The sequence below is a fragment of the Heterodontus francisci genome, chromosome 2 (assembly GCF_036365525.1).
Source record: "Heterodontus francisci isolate sHetFra1 chromosome 2, sHetFra1.hap1, whole genome shotgun sequence".
Classification (NCBI taxonomy): domain Eukaryota; kingdom Metazoa; phylum Chordata; class Chondrichthyes; order Heterodontiformes; family Heterodontidae; genus Heterodontus; species Heterodontus francisci.
This window is the reverse complement of record NC_090372.1, coordinates 95,080,939-95,101,196: the sequence shown is the minus strand read 5'-3', so window position 1 is coordinate 95,101,196 and position 20,258 is coordinate 95,080,939. Positions and strand designations below refer to the sequence as shown.

The window sequence follows — 20,258 nt, the reverse complement described above, 5'->3', positions numbered from 1 at the left end:
AGTCCGGAATAATGTTTAGCAGGAGATATCTGGTCAGTTTCTTCCTGCTGTTGTCTTTTGAAACCCTATGTTTTTATAGCTCTGCACCGTCTAAATTTAAAAAAAAAAGTTCCCTGGCTTTTTAGCTTGAGAGACCATTTTCCTGGTGAGGCATGCCTTGAAAAGTTTTGAGAAGTACGGAATGAGAGAGTGCAGTTCAAATTCGAATCAATCATGACATTTGTCTTGAGTCAATTAGACCTCTGGTGTTTGGCAGGTTGTGTAGACAGGCCTTTGGTGTCCTTGATTGTGCCTGTGGTTCCAGTGAGCAGGTTGAATTTATTCTGAACATTTTATTGTAAGATTTTGGATTAGTAATGACAGTAAAACTGTCGGTGTTCGCTGTCTTTATACCTCTAAAACTGACAGCAATTTCTGGAGTCTGAACGTGCACAGTTAAATGCGGAAATCCAGAAGTTGCTGTCGGTGATTCTGCTCTTCGCTATAAGGTACCCTGTTGAAGTCCCTTTAGACTGCAATCAAGTAGAAATCATTGAACTGATAAGAAGTTGCCCTGTTACACTATTAGTTTAGATGTAAAAACCCTTGAAAAAGTTACACCCTGTTGAAAGAGGTACAACTGGGTTTTTAATGGCATATTAGATACATAATTAGGCAATCGCCAGAGCTGGCGGGCAGCCATAAAGGCGGGGCTAAAGTGTGGCAAGTCGAAGAGACTTAGCAGTTGGCAGGAAACAAGACAGAAGCGCAAGGGGAGAGCCAACTGCGAAACAGCCCTGACAACCAATTTTATCTGCAGCACCTGTGGAAGGGTCTGTCACTCTAGAATTGGCCTTTCTAGCCGCTCCAGGCACTGCTTCACAAACCACTGACCACCTCCAGGCGCTTACCCATTGTCTCCCGAGACAAGGAGGCCAAAGAAGGAGAAGAAGAGGTACATAATTACTACAGAGAAATTAATATTTGTGGAATGTCTAATTTCTCAGTTATGTTAAAAGAAAAAAATCACATTAAGTTTTCTTTAATGTTTGTTAATGATATTTCAGCTTCTACCTTAATCCATGTGTATGTCCCAATCATTTATTTTATTCTGTGTTAAACTTTAAAGTGAAAAGTTTAGTGCAGTTTATTTCCGAGCTTGCTGTTTGAGAATACTTCAGTGTGATTGTCTGCTTTCCCTACTTGATGACATCACTGGTGCTGGATGCCTGAAGATCCCCTTGACTTGGCATCAGATTCAAAGTAACATCTGGAAAGGGGAAATCCGCACCACAGAGATCACTAGATCTCTTCGAGATCAGCGGCTGCCACTTCACTGCTGACCGTGAAATCTGGACCATAGATTTTTTCCCCTCTAATTTTTCTTGCTTGTTAATTGCTTGCTCTCTGTCTTCCCAGAACTGCAGTCCCTCAATAATTAGCCATTGATTGCTGTCAGGTCCAGAAAAATTATTGTTTCACATAGATGTCTATAACTGCCTATAACCACACAAAAGCCAGAATGTTTATTGTAATATTGCTAATCTACAACAAAATTAAAAATTGAATTTTAATTTAAAAAGAAGTTAAATACTTTTCTGTCTTCCCCCCTTCAATTTATATTATTTTAACTTTAACTTCACATTTTTCTCAATGTAACTGATTTTAACAATTTTTTCCTTCATTTTAACTTTCATGTACTTAAATTTGTGTGTTTTTTTTCTACATTCCCCCCCACACCCCTGATTCTGCTGTTTCATTTGAAGTTGGGAGCTTTTTAAGAAAATTGGCTTTGATTGGGTAAAAAATAATTTTCTCCAGAGGTCAGTTTCTCAGACAACCAAATGACAAAGATTGTTGTGTCGTGAGTGTCGAACATCACAAAAATTGTAAGGCTACTGTAAGTTGCGTTACTCAGTTGTCGACTGTTGGCAGACAACAACAATCACTGTAACCAAAACAGAAAATGCTGGAAACACTCAGCAAGTCAGGCAGTATCTGGACAAAACAAACAAGTTAATATTTCAGGCTTGTGCTCTGTCAGAGCTGAAAGGCATTTAAAAAGGATCAGAGTAAGAGGAATGGAAAAATGGCACAAACCCACACAGGAAAAGAGAGAGGATGATGGTAAAGTGCTTAAATGTAAAACAGGAAATGATTGAATGGCAGAAGTGATATTAACCTATAAAAATAGGAGACATTAGGAAAAAAAATTAAGTAATTGACATATACGAGACATACCAAGTGTTTAATCACTTTGCAGTGTTTTGGGTTTCCTTATATAGGTTAAAGTGCAATTTAAATTCATGATATCATTTAATGGAAAAGAAATTGTTTGTGTATTTCTTATTCCTGCTTTCTGCACTTTAGGCCAGATCATTATGACCGGTTAATAGTTCATCCAATTGAATCAATGGTAATCGAATGGACTCATCAAATTCGTGATGTACTGAAGAAGGACTCTTCTGAATCTTTGCTGCAAGGACTAAATCCAGGTCCAAAGACGGAGTTGAATTTCTGGAAGGCAAGGAAAGAAAACCTTCTGAGTATTCATGAACAAGTAGGTGAAGTAAAAACAGATAGACTGGAGTGATTGTCAACCCTTTCTTTCAAATTTCAAATAAGTTAGAGAAAGTTTGTTTCCATTGCTATGATATTTGTTTATTAATATGTGCAGGAAATTAATCTTAATTTAACTGCTGCATTCTTCTTCTAGCTTCAGACCCCAGTTGTTCGAAAAATGGCCAAAATTCTGGAAACAACAGAAAGCAGCTATTTTCCCACTTTTAAACAAAGTTTGCAAGATGTTTCAGGTGGTAGGTACTGCTCTTACATTTTTTAACTAATACTTATGAAATGTTTTCTAGCGCAAATATGATAAATAGAGACTCTGAACAGCGTAAATATTAGTTCTAGTTCGTTGTTATGGAGTCCGGATACTAACCATTTTAAGTCTGTAAAAAAGATTTTAGTTTGTATTGGTGGAAAACGTTTGCTGAGCGTGAAGTTGTCAAACTAGTCCTTTTTATTTGAGAAAATCTATTGAGAATATCTCAAGGAAGTACTCTTGCACCATGTTAGCTCCATATAGACTGCAGTTTGACAATTGCTAATGTTTAAGAAATTCTCAGGAGATTTAACTTTTTTTTAAAAGTTTGTGGTATATTATCCACAAGGATTCTCATGATCTTCAGCTATTTATGCCATATCTGTGGGACTTTAATCGATCTGATGTCAAAGTTATGGCTGGTATCAAGAGAAAGTCAACTCCTGCATTTTTTTTGTAAATTTTTATCATCATCAGAAAACAGAATATTGAAACTGAATGGACATTTTACAGTCATTGTATATATGTAGCATTCCAGTTTATCTTGCCAAAATGTAAACTGGAGCTGAATCTGTAACTCAGATTTATTGTCTCCACTTTGCAGATGGTTGTCTCAAACCACTGTGCTCTGAAACCCTACAGTACTAGATAAATCTGATTGCCACTCCTCTGTCTGCAGAAGATTAAAACCTGTTGCCCGTCTAGTTGTAGCACTTGTTTCCTTTTAAACAAAACAGTGACTGTATACTGGTCTATTCATGTGCTTGAGGTGTTGCAACTAATTCTATCAATATGATTTCTGTTAAATTAAACTTATATAGGGGTCTAATATTCATTTCACTCAAATTTATATATCATTAAAAATATAGCGATGAGTACATTGTATAAAACAAAACAATATCATGCAAGTTAGTCATAGGTGCCAATACTAGGTGACTTATCTTGTGAATATTACTCATGTGCCTACAATATTCCTAATTGTTAGTTTCGTTTAGTTTAGAGATACAGCACTGAAACAGGCCCTTTGGCCCACCAAGTCTGTGCCGACCATCAACCACCCATTTATACTAATCCTACACGAATCCCATATTCCTACCACATCCCCACCTGTCCCTATATTTCCCTACCACCTACCTATACTAGGGGCAATTTATAATGGCCAATTTACCTACCAACCTGCAAGTCTTTTGGCTTGTGGGAGGAAACCGGAGCACCCGGAGAAAACCCACGCATTAGCATTTACAGTGCCAATCCGTTCCTGTGACAAGGTTGAAGCATCTTGTGAAATTAATAAAATAGTATTTTGATCTCCTGTGGCGTTGCACGCAGTGAATTGGAGAATATGGCTACCCTCATATTTGCCTTGGATGTCTTCAGTCTTTCCTGTTCTGTTTCTGTTTCTCTTCCTCTTCTCTGCTGGTTCTTTCCCTTTAACTATTTTTTATTCTCTGTTAAATGCATCTGTTTCCCTCTCTGTCTTTTTATCTTTTCTTTTGAGTGGGAGATGCTCGGTGTTAAGGTATCGTATGACAAGGAAAGGTGCAAACATTGACAGTAGGCTGATTTAAGGGTGGGAGGGGTGTAAAAAATGGGGCCCTCAGCAACTACCTTCCCGCTCCCTCAATCAATCACTTTTCTTCCTTTACCCCTTCAGCTCCCGAGTACCTGTTCCTCTTCCTCCCATCCCCTGCTTAATGTACTGCTTACTGTTTCCTCATTCATTAACTTAGAAATCGTTGTATTCTCCCCTCTATCATGCTAGCCTGTCACTCACTTCACCCTAAACCTTCCACCCACTTCCCACACACTCACTTATTCTTCCTGAGAGTGTGCTGAAAGATCAGAACTCCTCACAAAAACAACTTGTACTTTTATAGCACTTTTAATGTAATAAAACATCCCAAGGTGCTTCACAGGGGCATTATAAAGCCACATGAGGCAATATTAGGGCAGATGGCCAAAGGTTAGGCCAAAGAATAGGTTTTAAGAAGCATATTAAAGGAGGAAAGTGGAATGGGGAGGTTTAGCAAGGGAATTCCAAGCTTAGGGCCAAGGCAGTTGAAGGCACAAATGGTGGAGTGATTAAAATTGAGCTGCTCAAGAGGCCAGAGTTAGCTGAGTGCAGGTATCTCAGAGAGTTGTGCGGTTGGAGGAGATTACAGAGCTAGGGAGGGACGAGATCACGGAGGTATTTGAAAATGAGTAAGAATTTTAAAATCAATGCATTTTTTAACCAGGAGCCAATGTAGGTCAGCGAGCACAGGCATGATGGTAAACAGGACTTGTTGTGAGTAAAGGACTTGGGCAGCAGAGTTGGATGATCTCAAGTTTACGGAGGGCAGTATGTGGCAGGTTGGTCAGGAATGCGTTGGGCTAGTTAAGTTTAGAGGTAGCAAAAGACATAGATGAGGACTTGAGCAGCAGATGAGCTGAGACAGGGGTGGAGTCAGGCAATTATATAGAAGTGAAAATAAGTGGTCTTAGTGATATAAAATAAAAACAAGAAATGCTGGAACCACTCAGCAGGTCTGGCAGCATCTGTGAAAAGAGAAGCAGAGTTAACGTTTCGGGTCACTGACCCGAAACGTTAACTCTGCTTCTCTTTTCATAGATGCTGCCAGACCTGCTGAGTGGTTCCAGCATTTCTTGTTTTTATTTCAGATTTCCAGCATCCGCAGTATTTTGCTTTTATTTTGGTCTTAGTGATTATGTGGATGGATATGTTGTCAGCAGCTCATCTTGGGTTCAACTACGACACCAAGTTTGGGAACAGTCTGGTTCAGCTTCAGACAGTTGTCAGGGGGTTGGATAGAGTTGGTAGCTAGTGACTGGAGTTTGTAGCGGGGACTGAAGACAACGACCTCAATCTTGTCAATATTTAATTGGAGGAAATTTATGCTCAAACAGTATTGGATGTCTGACGAGCAGTGGAGGAGTCGAGAATGATGGTGGTGATGTAAAGCTGAGTGATATCAGTGTACAGGTGAAAACTAATTCTCTATTTTTGGCTGATGTTGCTGAGGGGCAGTAGGTAAATGAGAAGGGGCCAAGGAGGGACACCAGAGGTAATGGTGCAGGAGTGGGAAGAGAAGCTATTTCAAGTAATCCTCTGGCTACGGTTAGATAGATGAGAATGGAACCAACCGAGTGCAGTCCCACCCAGCTGAACAACAGTGGAAAGGTATTGGAGGAGGATGGTGTGGTCAACCATGTAAAAGGCTGCAGACAGGGTGAGGAGGGATAATTTACATTTGTCACAGTCACATAGGATGTCATTTGTGACTTTGATGAGAGCATTTCGATACTGAAGCAGGGGCGAAAACTGTATTGGAAGGATTCAAACATGGAGTTCCGGGAAAGATGGGCATAGATTCGGGAGGCGACAACACACTCAAGGACTTTGGATACCCTCAGGCAATTTCCTTCTTAGCCTTTATTTTCTATCATTCCTTTCTATTTGTTTCTCTCAAAGAGGCTCTTTTTCTTTCAGGAATCAACTGGGTTCAAATTTATTGGCACCCAGTTTTGGGCTCACAGGCAGCGACACGAGTCAGCATGTGTCCAAACTGGCAGGTCCATGGCCAGTCAGAAATTGGGCTTTGTGCCACAACTAAATAATTTGGGCAAACTTCCAGCAGCTTTTGTACCTTCACAGACAGCTGGCCTTTCTGCAGCACCGAGTTTCAGGTCAGCTGCCTTGCTGGCAGCGGCCTCAGCTAAGCATGGGGTAGATCCTGGCCATCAGGTGTGCTGTCTGGCTGAACCCTGGCTTTACATCAAAACATAAAATAAAATGTTTTTTCTTACCTTTTTGGTGGTGGCCTCTTGCTAGGCTGCATTCATGCCATGGAAACGTGAGTGGAGCAGAGCCGAGGGCAGCCCAATTTGCAAGAGGGGTGCTAATATAGGCATTAGGCCCCTCATTGGCATGTGTAAGATGGTTGCCCATAAGGCATTCTTGGCTACAGGATGTCAGTTCTCAAAATTTGTTCTTGTTGCATCTGTTTTATGCCTATAAAACAGGTGCAATGAGGTCCAATTTCTAGGCCAACTTGTTTTCTTTTTAAAAATGAGAAATAAAATTATAATGAGGAAAATATCTGCCTTTCTACCTTGCCTTCTATTTATTTGTGTCTTTTTCTCTCTCTTCTAATTTTGTCTCTCTTCTAACTTTCTCACTGGTATTAGAAATTAGATGACCCACAGTTTGATGTGATTAGCATTAAGTGAATAAACTATATTCCCTCTTTTTTTCTTTGACCCAAGTTTCTCTCTTTCATCCCCCTCCCTCACTCTTCTCTCCTGCAGTTTAATATACTTTTTTTTTAAAAAAAGGAAATATACAAAACAAAAACAACAGTTGTGTAATCAGAACTATTCCCTTTCTCTGCCCCTCACCCTTTGATATCTACTTCACCTCAGTAAAACATTTGAAGTTTACCCTCTGGTTCTTCTATCTATTTGAGCAAGTGCTACTGAACAACATTTTCTCAGAAGATATATATCCCATCAGTAGAGCTGACTGAAAGGTACTGATGCATCCAGGGAAACTAGATACACAACACCTGCTCAGACTGCACAATCTAAATTCAGTCCGCAGGGTCACACCTATGGGGCAAAAAAATCATTTCTCAGAACAGGCTTTTGAGAGAGGCCAAGGTTTTCAAATAAAAGCTTTAATGAAGGTATGAAAAAAAGACATAAGACAATTTGGTAGATACATTTATTCAGTATATTGCAAAGTGTGCATTTCAAAGTTTTGTTTAAAGCTTTATTGGAATAGTTTTTCTCAGTGCATCTGTATAATGTACTAATATATTTTAATGTTATAATTTCATTAAGCACTGGTGGAAGTCCAAGACATTGACCTCCATCTTAGACCACTGCAACGCCATATTGAAATTATGCAAGAGATCGAATTTGCAGAGATTCTTGTGTTAATTCCAGCTCTCTTTCACACCATCTGCCTCATCTGGAGCCATTCCAAATATTATTGCACTCCTGTTCGGATCATAGTTCTCTTGCAGGAATTCTGCAATTTGTTGATTGAACAGGTAATTTTTCTATAAGCATCACATTGACTTATCGCTTTCAGTATGCCGAGTGGTAGTGATTAGAAGTGAAGAAATACCTGTTATTAAGGTACTGTTATTCAGTTAGACATTGTAGACATTTGGTTGTGATTGTTAATGGTAATAGGCAGTCTTTTGAAACCAGAGAAGAATTTGATCAAGTTACAGCTGGTTAAAAAGAAGCCGATTAGCTCTCATGAAAAAACAGCTAAGCAATCATGGCTTTATTTACTTGAAATACAGGATTCTAGTGTCTAAATTAGATATAGTAGCTCAGATTGTTTATAATGCTACGTCCAGTCACCTTGCTGTGTGATTCGCCTAATAGACTTAAATGTGGGAAGGTGCTTTTAAGAATAATCTACCTTTATATTGTCATGTTTTCTACCACAATCCTCAGCTTTCTTTAAAATATTTTTTCTTGTAATAGTGGGAATGTATATATTTAAAAATAATAGTCATAGTTCAAGTTAAAATATGTCTACTCTCTAAAAGTGGTTTAGGCTAATTTATATAAAAATAATCTTAAGTTTAATGACACAGATGTCTCTCTGGATGTTTTTAAAACCCTTCAATTTTTTTCCCATTCCTACTTCCTTTCCTGATGGCACTAACTCTTGCTGGGACGTGATATTATGTTCACTAGACTGTGAGTGCTGAGTGAATATTCTAATTTATCCCATCCTGACATCCATGCAAAAGTAACTTTTGGAATGAGTCACCAGGTATTCCTCAAAATTGAGTCCCTGGCTCATTTACTTTACTTAATTCGAGGATAGCCAGGCCTATTTTAGTGCTCCAGCACAGCCCAAGCTGAGATCAGCTCTCCTTTAGTTTTAAATCTGTTACAAAACCAACTCAGCAAAAGCTTGTGACAATGAATGTGGCAAATTGAGATGGGAATTAATAAAACATATAACAACTATTAAAATTGTGATCCAGTAATGCTTTTGCAAGGTTTTATTCTCACAATTTGTGTTTGCATTAACTTCAGTCATTCAAAATGATCTTAAAATCTGTCATCAGTGTAAGTTGTCTTATTATAGCTGACATGTTAGAAGCAACATTTTCCAAACTTTGAAGACTTCTCAATCAGCAGACATCAATGTCTGGAAGAATACTTTCAGCCAGGGGCTGTTCTTTTGCCATGGCAACTCCCACTAGAGGATCGAACCTTGGATACGAGTGTTGAAACTCTGTACAACCGTGTAAAAATCTTTTCCAGTGCATAGTTACAGAATATGAAAAACTAAAACACTCATAGACAATTTAATATTATGTTGGCGTGAAGAGGTATGTTCTCCTGTGTTAAGAGTACCTTCTGTTGACTCCCTCCAACACAGCTGACTGCTTGGCCGATGCCTTGAAATATATAAAGTACATTTCTGTTGAGAATGTCTCTGAAATGCTTGTTTCAGATAAGAAACTCAAAATGGCTCAAGCATTATCAGGCCTTATAATATTTAATTAATGCATAGCCACTTTTGAAGTGGCGTCATCCAAAATTCATATTTTTCCAATATTTTTCATTCTGTTGGTATCACTTACCATATAACACAAACAGAGTCCTTGCTGTCCCCACTCCCCTTCATGAAAATCCTATTACTCCTTGTGGGGCATTAGAAGACATTTATTTTGCAAGTTACTGAATGGCAGTGGTTCCCAGCATAGTAGGGGAGTTGTAATTTAGTAATGTGACCTATGCATTCATTTTATTTGATTTTCTTTGCCATTTTAATAAGCTCCTTCGCAGAGAAGGACAATCTTGTGGTACCACAGTAATTTAGTTCTCCAGTACTCAAACTTGAAAATTGCCAGGCTGAGTATTCATTTAACATACACAGATTTTAGAAATATACATAGTTACATGCATGGTGCATATATTCTCCAGTTCATTTATTTTATAGTAGAATGACAGATTGTGGGATGGGGTAGGGTGCAGAAAAGGTTTAATTCAAGCTACAAATTACACATAATTTTTTAAATATTATTTCCAAAATTGATTCAGATCAAAATGTAATTAGTTAAAATAAAGTCATTATCCAGTAAAAATAAGGATGTAATTCTGTTTCATTTAAGTTGATAAAGCAGACTATTAGTAACATGATAGATAATCAGATGTGCTGTTGTAGATAGGTGTTCATGTTCAAAATTAATTTCCATTGTGAATATGCTATCTTCTAGGCCGTAGTTTCTTTGTCACCAGAGGAACTTTTGAAAGAGGAGATTGAAGAGTCACTGGAACGTGTACAAATATCTGTGAAAATCTTCAGTGCTTATAAAAACTGTTTCTTGAAGCACAAAAAAAAGTTGGCAAGCTATTACACAAACTTGCAAGATTGCAGACTTTGGGACTTCCCATTATCAATGGTTTTCACAAGGTTTGACAGGTTTTATAACCGTCTATTACAACTTGAGGTAACTGTTACAACCTTGTTATTTAACTAGTTATAGATAACACTAGAAAACATTGTGACATTGCAGAATTTGTTAATGAATAACAGTGGATATGCATCTATCTTCAATCTAATGTTTAACGAATGCAAATCCCTAGAGCCAAGTGATTGCCTCCTCATTTGCTGAGTTTAAGATGGTTAGTCCACCACTTAGTCTGTAAAGGAGACACTCTTCGGTAATGTGCAGCATTATTTGTGTCTCTCCACAAATGCATAAGAGGTTTCTACTGAGGCCCTGGCGATGGAGGCTAGCTGCGCAGGGTCCCTGGCTTGTCCTGAAACTGCCATTCGACTGATGGGGTTTGTCACAAGGAACTTGTTAGTGACTTCCTGTGTTTCCCATTCCTTGATCCAAAGGATGTCTGCTGATAGATCTTGCACAGGAACGTTGCACCAAATGGGGCACTGAGATGGAAGGTGGGCAGTACGTGGATTGAACATGTCATTATGGAGTGGTAGATGAGGTGCAGCACAGATCGTTTCATCCAGCTTGTGGGTTTTTGTCAGTCAGCGGATGTGTGGAGGAGTGATGTTTGTGAGGAAGCCAGGGGAGGGGTGTTGAGTGGAGGGTTCCAGTTATGATGTGCAAATGTTGCATTCAGTTGAGTATCAACAAGATGTGTGTGTGATGACCTGTGCCAGACAGATACACAGTTCTATGCTGCTGAGTATGATAGGACAAGTGCTGAGGTACGGAGTGCTGTGGCAGCAGCACCCCACAAAGATCCAGCTAGTTGCTGGAAGATGCTTGAGTCTATTATCAAGGAAGAAATAGCAGGGCATCTCAATAGAAATTGTCCTGTTGGGCAGACGCAGCATGGGTTCATGAAGGGCAGGTCATGCTTGACAAATCGTTTGGAATTCTATGAAGACATTACGAGCAAGGTGGACAATGGGGACCCAGTGGATGTGGTGTACCTAGATTTCCAAAAGGCCTTCGACAAGGTGCCGCACAAGAGGCTGCTGCATAAGATAAGGATGCATGACGTTAGGGGTAAAGTATTAGCATGGATAGAGGATTGGTTGACTAACAGGAAGCAGAGAGTGGGGATAAATGAGTGCTATTCTGGCTGGCAATCAGTTACTAGTGGTGTGCCTCAGTGATCGGTATTGGGACCGCAATTATTTACAACTTATATAGATGATTTGGAGTTGGGGACCACGTGTAGGGTGTCAAAGTTTGCAGATGACACTAAGATGAGTGGCAGAGCAAAGTGTGCAGATGACTGTGAAACTTTGCAGAGGAACAGAGATACATTGAGTGAGTGGGCAAAGGTCTGGCAGATGGAATACAATGTTAATAAATGTGAAGTCATTCATTTCGGTAGGAGTAACGGTAAAAAGGATTATTACTTGAATGGTAAAAAGTTGCAGCATGCTGCTATGCAGAGGGACCTGGGTGTCCTTGTGCATGAATCGCAGAAGGTTGGTCTGCAGGTACAGCAAGTAATTAGGAAGGCAAATGGAATTTTGTCCTTCATTGCTAAAGGGATTGAGTTTAAAAGCAGAGAGGTTATGTTGCAGCTGTATAAGGTACTGGTGAGGCCGCACCTGGAGTACTGTGTGCAGTTTTGGTCTCCTTACTTGAGAAAGGATGTACTGGCACTGGCGGGGGTGCAGAGGGGGTTCACTAGATTGATTCCGGAGTTGAGGGGGTTGGCTTATGAGGAGAGACTGAGTAGATTGGGATTATATTCATTGGAATTCAGAAGAATGAGGGGGGATCTTATAGAAACATATAAAATTATGAAGGGAATAGATAAGATACAAGTAGAGAGGATGTTTCCACTGGCAGGTGAAGCTAGGACAAGAGGGCATAGCCTCAAGATTAGAGGGAGCAGATTTAGGACTGAATTGAGAAGGAACTTCTTCACCCAGAGGGTTGTAAATCTATGGAATTCCTTGCCCAGTGAAGTAGTTGACGCTACGTCAGTAAACTTTTTTAAAGCTAAGGTAGATATCTTTTTGAACAATAAAGGAATTAAGGAATACGGTGAGAGAGCGGGTAAGTGGATCTGAGTCCACGAAAAGATCAGCCATGATCTTATTGAATGGCGGAGCAGGCTCGAGGGGCCAGACGGCCTACTCCTGCTCCGAGTTCTTATGTTCTATGTTCTAAGTTAGGTTAATAGGTTGTTTCTGATTTTGACCTTTGCTGCTGTTTTCTTCAGATGCTGCCAGAAGGACAAAGTTCTATCTAGAGTCACTCCCGTGTATGTTGGGTTGGGATCATACTTTAGTCTCTGACCATCCATGTAGATACACAATACTTTTTTGGCACTGGCATTGTGGAGGTGGAGTACACTGGATATGGTTTTAGAGGGATTCAGTGTGAGATATCATGTGTTGCAGTAGTCCGTCAACTTTGTAACGTCTTCGTTAAGGATTCAGTCCAGGGTACAGAAGGTGGCACAACATATGTCATCAGCATAGATGAACTTGCGAGACGCAGTTGTTGGCAGGTTATTTGCATATATGTTGGAAAGCTTTGGGGCTAGCACTGAGTTTTGTGGTTGTTCATTGGCCAGTCTTCTCCATGCACTTTTCCCTTGTCCAAAGTGGACTCTAAATCATGTGTTGCAAAGGAGTGTTTCAATAACTGTCCTGACCCAGGTTGGAAGCACTCTGGACAGCTTTAGGAGCAGGCTAATGTGCCATTCTGCATCATAGGCAGCTGTGATGTCCAGTAGCACGATGTCTGTCTTCAGGTTCTTTTGGAAGCCATTTTCGATGTAGGTGCCGAGTGGCAGAACTTGATCACATGTGCTGTGCTCCTTACAGGAACCAGCTTGGTCAACATTAAGGATGGTTTCTACTTCTGGAGATATGCGTTGCAGGATAAGATGCTCAAATATCTCAAAGCACACAGAAAGTAGTGAAATCAGCCGATAGCTGGCTGCCAGTGTGAGATCTTTTCCGAGTTTTGGAATGGCAATAATTTTTGCAATACGCCACACCTTCGGGTGTGAGTTTGAGCTAATGATTCTTGTGCAGAACTGAGTCAGCCAGACACAAGCATGGGGGCCAGGTTGTTCCATGAATTCTGGTGCAATGTTGTCATATCCCGCTGCTTTGCCACATTTCAGGCCCCTTAATGCTTTCTCCAGTTCTGTGATCTTTTAGGGATGAGGACTGCCATGTTCTGCATGTTGCTGACGTTTTTTCAGTTCATTACAGAGGATGCGTTTTGTTTTCTTTTCCAACTGTGTCCTCGCTACATGGAGCAATGCAATCTAATTAAAAACCTTACATCTACACACACTTTCCATTTTCACAACCTGACTTCCTGTTGTCACATATGTGTCACATTTTTTGGGTCAGCTTTTTTCCATTATAAATTTCTATGTCCACATTTATAACGGGTGTTTTCTGTGTAAATTAATCATTAATTGCATAATCTGGCCACCAGCTTCCCCAAAATTGCTCTAAATTTATTCTGAATGTTTTTCTTAGTAGCTGAAATTTCTAATTATCTAATGAAAAGACTTTAAACAAAATTGTAAGCAACATATTTCATATCCATCAAATTGTGTTTTGTGCTGCTTGGTGTCTACGTTAAAATTTTTACTTGAAGGCCTCAGCCGCTTCCAAAAGCCAAGACTTAGACTTGAAGTTTTTGCTTAGAGCTGTAACCCTGTGAGCTAAGTTTGGATTGTGCAGTCTGACCTTGTGCCATGTACATAATTTTTCAGCATGCATTCATTCAACATCTTTTAGGGGGAGTTTTAACCCACAAAAAAGTGTGGGTTTGGTTTGGGTGGGAGGTTAAAAGGCCAGAAATCTGAAATAGGAACTCAAGCCGCCTAGAGCCCACCCACTTCCGGAAGCGGGATGTTGGCGACAAATCCCCTCGCACGAGGCATCTTGGTCATTTGAATATTTTAATGAGGCTGTGTGCTTTCATTTTAACAGTCTATTTTTAATTATGTTGTCAGCTTTTCAAACCTGAAAACAGTCCCCTGCCTCTGAGCTAAAAGCTAGCTCATAGTTTCTGCTCAAACATTTTAAAAATAATTTGAAAGCTAGAGAACAAATTTCAAGATCTTTAGGTAAAATTTATAAAGAAAAAAAAAGACTTGCATTTATATAGCGCCTTTCATGACCACAGGACGTCCCAAAGTGCTTTACAGCCAATGACGTGCTTTGGAAGTCACTGTAATGTCGGAAATGTGGGAGCCAGTTTACGCATAGCAAGCTCCCACAGACAGCAATGTGACAATGACCAGATAATCTATTTTAGTGATGTTGGTTGAGGGATAAATATTGGCCAGGACACTGGGAGAATTCCCCTGTTCTGCTTTGAAATAGTGCGATGGGATCTTTTATTTTCCCCACAGAAAGCAGCTGAGACCTTGGTTTAAGGTCTCATCCAAAAGATGGTGCCTCCACAGTGCAGCACTTGCTGAGTACTGCACTGAATGTCAGCCCAGCTTTTATGCTCAAGTCTCTGGAGTGGAATTGAGCCCAATACCTTCTGACTCGGGTGAGAGTGCTGCCTATTGCGCCATGGCTGACACTTCCTGTTTTTAAAAAGAGTCTTTTTATTACATCAGTGAGGTTCACAGTGTGTTTGTGAGAGAGTAGTGGGAGACAGGGAATTTAGAAAAAAAATGAGACTGGACGCATGCATTAAAAAATACAGCTTTCGAAATTCAATGGCTCCTCTCTTGTTTTCAATTGCAAAATGGACAATATTTAATATGATGGGTAGGGCAAGCATGCTCCTTACACGCCAGAAGTTTGCCACCTGCTATATTGACAAAGGCAGAAAAAGAGGCATCCAGAGCCCATGCCTAAAACAGACCTAGGTCTGTTGCATATGCAAATTAAGCTGTGCTGAATGCAATCAACACTAGGCCTGTTGTGTTCAGAAAAGCATAATCTACAGGCAGCCTAACTAGGGGCCTTTTAAGGGAATGCTGGCAGCCGCCACCAAAAAGGTAAGTTTGTTGAAAAATTCTCACATGAATGTGGAACTGGGAGGTGTAGGAGTGCTCCTCCCAATTCCATGACAGTGCCGGACCATTGCCGGGCTTCTAGATTTCTCGCCCCTTCCTCCTGACAAATTCACCCTACCTGAGGGCCACTGTCCGTGATTCAGGGGTCCGAAATTCAAACTGTCCTTGCTGGCAAGCTTCTTCGGGATGCTCAGCGGGCATCTGTATCTTGCCGGTCTCATGTGAATGAGGCCTGAGGCTCAATATAGATTTTTTTTCAAAAGATGTTAGATAAAATTCCATGTCTGAGGCCTGTACAGAAGATGATGGAGCGAAATGAAAGGCGGAACTGAAATTGTTGAGGGATTAAAGCAGCTAATAAATGGACAGTAGAGCCTGCGCGTAAGTGTTTGCAGAATTCCATTGAAGTCTGTTTTGGCTTCTTTGCAGTTATTCATAAACATTTGAATGAATGCAAATCAAATTTGCTGATGAAAGCAAATTGGAGTCATAGAGTTATACAGCACAAAAAGATGACCGGTTAAAGGCAATTGAGAATATTCAGTAGGATGCGGACAAATTATATGGCTGGGTTAAGAAATGGAAGATGAATTTAAAGACTATTTAACAAAGGAGGGAGAGAAAAAACGGAATTACAGATCAATTAGCCTTACATCAGGAGTGGGGGAAATGGTAGAGTTTATTATAAAGGATGTGATAGCGGAACACCTAGAAAACATAAGTCAGCATGGGTTTACGAAAGGGATTAACAAATCTACTGGAGTTTTTTGAGGATGTAACTAGTAGAATAGATAAGGGAGAACCAGTGGATGTGGTGTACTTGGATTTTCAGAAGGCTTTTGATAAGGTCCCACATAAGAGGTGAGTGTGCAAAATTAAAGGACATGGGATTGGGAGTTATATACTGGCAGGGATTGAAAATTGGTTGACAGACAGGAAACAGAGAGTAGGAATAAACCGGGTCTTTTTCCGGGAGGCAGGCAGTGACTAGTGAGGTATGGCAGGGTTCAGTGCTTGAGCTCTAGCTGTTCACAATATATATTAATAACTTGGGTGAGGGAATTAAATGTAACATTTCCAAGTTTGGAGACGACACAAAGCTGGGGGGGAATGTGAGCTGTGAGGAGGATGCAAAGAGGCTCCAATGTGATTTGGACAAGTTGGGCGAGTGGGCAAATGCATGGCAGATGCAGTATAACGCGGATAAATGTGAGATTATCCACTTTGATTGTAAAAACAGAAAGGCAGTTTATCTGATTGGTGATAGATTGGGAAAGGGGGGGAGGTGCAACGAGACCTGGGTGTCCTTGTACACCAGTCGCTGAAAGCAAGCATTCAAGTGCAGCAAGCAGCTAGGAAGGCGAATGACATGTTGGCTTTCATTGCAAGAGGATTTGAGTACAGGAGCAGGGATGTCTTATTGCAGTTATACAGGGCCTTGGTGAGACCACATCTGGAGTATTGTGTGCAGTTTTGGTCTCCTTATCTGAGGAAGTATGTTCTTGCCATGGAGGGAGTGCAAAGAAGATTTATAAGGCTGATTCCTGGGATGGCAGGATTGACGTATGAGGAGAGATTGGGTCGACTAGGTCTAATTCACTAGAGTTTAGAAGAATGAGAGGGGATCTCATAGAAACCTGTAAAATTCTAACAGGACTAGACAGGCTAGATGCAGGGAGGATGTTCCCAATGGCTGTGGAGTCCAGAACCAGGGGTCACAGACTCAGGATACGGGGTATGCCATTTAGAACCGAGATGAGGAGAAATTTCTTCACACAGAGGGTGGTGAACCTGTGGAATTCTCTACCGCAGAAGGTAGTGGAGGCCAAGTCATTAAATATATTCAAGAAAGAGATAGATATATTTCTGAATGCCAAAGGGATCAAGGGATATGGGGAGAAGGCGGAAACAGGGTACTGAATTAGATGATCAGCCATGATCTTTTTTGAATGGTGGAGTAGGCCCGAAGGGCCGAATGGCCTACTCCTGCTCCTATTTTCTATGTTTCTAATTTAATGCCTAAAACAGGAGAAACATTTTAATCTTTTTCAGAACATCAGCAAAGAATAAATTCAGAAATAAATATAGTCATGGAGAATGCTCAGCTTTTTCTCATTGTTCTTTACACATGTTTATACTGTCTCAGTTTCAAATGTTTTCTTGCTCTCACATAGAATTACACACATGTACAGACATGTACATACCTATTGTTATATGATGGGCATTTTCTGAAGTGAATGTTCGTGGTCCGACATTTGTTTAAGGTGAAGTGTTTGTGACACTGTTACTTTTTATTGCAGGACTTGTTTGTTACCATGCTAGAATTCCAAAAACTGGAAAAGCTGGAGTTTGGTGGCATAAAGGGAAAAATGCTAAGTGAACAAATTTCTAAAATGAACCTTGAATTCTTGGAATGTTGCAAGGTTTTCAAGGAAAGCACCTATGATCCTTTGGATTACAAAAGCATGGTAAAGAAAATTCTTTGTTCTTGATCAGATTTATGTGAAAAGTGAAACTTCACTCTTTTTAAATGCTGTGGCCCTGAAATTCCTTGTGGGTTCTCTTGTCCTACCACCATAACTTTTGGGATGAGGAAAGCAAAAGCCTTGGAGAAGTGAGTGGGGTTGTGTCGAAGTGGTAGACCAGGAGAACCCCTACAGAACTTTGGTGTCTATGATTACAAATTTTGAAAAATATGATGCTATTACTTAATTCAGAAATCTGATTTATTTCATATTTATTATCCTGCTTATTGCTTAATTTTGCTTTTGCTTATTTTATTCTGTGCCTAGAACTGATACTGCAAGTCTTAACATCCATATGCCTTTCTTGGTACTGCTTTCCATCAATTCTTTCCATAATATGTAGGAAAATAAACTTTGCTACTTCTGCTTTTTGGATGGTTACTTGTTTTCCATCAATAATTTCCTGGGCTTTGGCGAATCCTGCTACTTGAAGGATTGCAGTGCCATTACATTCCCATGAACTATGCGGAAGAGTTTTCCCCAGAAAGCTTCATTGATGTGCTTGATGAATCTGTGCACTTTACATTGACTGATGTTACAGATGTTCCCTGAGATAGCTTGGAAGGATGCAGAAGCATAAAAAATCAAGGTAGTGGGGACCCTCACAGCTGCTGGCAATGCTAGTCTTGTGGTTGAGATTGTCTGCAGTTTAGCTTGCTTATATTATTGCCTCTCCGATGAACCTCAATTTATAAAGTTATCTGAAAGGAGCTTCCCAAATAGTACATGGGCCGTAGCAGATTTGGAGGGTCTGCTTCTAATAGAACAGCACGTTCTTCACATTTGTTTTATACTTAGTTCCTACTCCAGAAACATAAGCATAGAAAAGTAACAATTGCAATACCAATTACAGCAATTTTTGTTGCAGCAAGCAAAAACACTCAGCTCCCATTTAAGAAGTATCTTGCTGGATGAGGCCTGCGATTTATGGGTAAAACAGGGCAAGTAGTGGAATCCTGCCACAAAATAATGGATTTTGCATCTGTTTCCATTTTAAAGCAATTAACATTAAATTGCCTGTTGAAATGATAAGCAGAGCAGAAGTCCAATTCAAATTGGGGTTTGGTGAAATGAATTCTGGTTCAGATTCATACACCATTATTGCCCATTTCATATTAGTTTACATTTAAGTGACAGTTTGTTGTGGGGCATTCTGGGATTGCAGTCCCACAGGAGCAGGTGAGCACAACAGGCTGGAATTTGCTGGAGCGGGGCATCTCACAGTATGCCTGAATAATTGGACATTTTCCTCCTCCTTTCAGCTGTAAATACTTTTGCCCTGTATGTTTCTGGCAGTCTGAGCTGATAACTTCACGGCGAGGGCAACAGGGTATCTAGGGCCTTAGTGGACAACAGGACCAACAGTGTACCTCCTTTATAGGCTGGTCTCTGACCTCGATGGTGGGTAAATTATTAGAATCAATTTTGAGGGACAGGATAAACTGCCACTTAGAAAGGCACAGATTAATCAGGGAAAGTCAGCATGGATTTGTTAAGGGAAGGTCATATCTTACTAACTTGATTGAGTTTTTTGAGGAAGCAGCAAGGAGGATTGATGAGGGTAGTGCAGTGGATGTGGTCTACATGGATTTTAGTAAGGCATTTGAAAGGTCTGCATGGCAGACTGGTCAGTAAAATAAAAGTCCATGGGATACAGGGAATGTAGCAGGTTGGATCTAAAATTGGCTCAGTGACAGGAAACGAAGGGTAGTAGTTGATGGATGTTTTTGCGAATGGAAAGTGGTTTCCAGTGGCATTCCACAGGGCTCAGTGTTGGGTCGCTTGCTGTATGTGGTATATATTAATGATTTGAACTTAAATGTGGGAGGCATGATTGGAAAATTTGCTGATGACACAAAAATTGGGCGCGTATTTGATAGTGAAAAGGATAGCTATAGACTCCAGAATGATATCAGTGGTTTGGTTGAGAGGGCGGAAAAGTGGCAAATGCAATTCAATCCAGAGAACTGTGAGGTAATGCATTTGGGGAGGGCAAACAAGGTGAAGGAGTACACAATAAATGGGAGGGTATTGAGAGGGGTAGAAGAAGTGAGAGACCTTGGAATGCATGTTCACAGGTCCCAGAAGGTGGCAGATCAGGTATGTAGAGTGGTGAAGAAGGCATATGAAATGCTTTCCTTTATTGGGCGAGGTATAGAATACAAAAGCTGGGATGTCATGCTGGAACTGTATAAAACGCTGGTTAGGCCACAGCTGGAGTATTGCATACAGTTCTGGTCACCACATTACAGGAAGGACATAATTTCTCTGGAGAGAGTACAGAGGAGATTTACTAGAATGTTGCCAGGACTTGAAAGTTGCAGCTATGAGGAAAGATTGAATAGACTAGGGTTGTTTTCCTTAGAACAGAGGAGACTGAGGTGTGGCTTAATTGAGGTGAACAAAATTATGAGGGGCCTAGACAGAGTAGACAGGAAGGA

At 40.4% G+C, this 20,258-nt stretch overlaps 1 protein-coding gene across 1 annotated transcript in view; it reads left to right on the top strand.

The window, feature by feature from the left end:
• The window catches only part of LOC137345649 (dynein axonemal heavy chain 11-like), a 622,812-nt gene that overhangs the window by 16,732 nt on the left and 585,822 nt on the right, over positions 1-20,258 (top strand). The window contains exons 2-6 of the mRNA XM_068008891.1: positions 2,350-2,539; positions 2,696-2,795; positions 7,649-7,860; positions 10,063-10,296; positions 17,593-17,760. Of these exons, the coding sequence (XP_067864992.1) occupies positions 2,350-2,539; positions 2,696-2,795; positions 7,649-7,860; positions 10,063-10,296; positions 17,593-17,760 (904 nt within the window). The remainder of the gene's footprint in view (positions 1-2,349; positions 2,540-2,695; positions 2,796-7,648; positions 7,861-10,062; positions 10,297-17,592; positions 17,761-20,258) is intronic.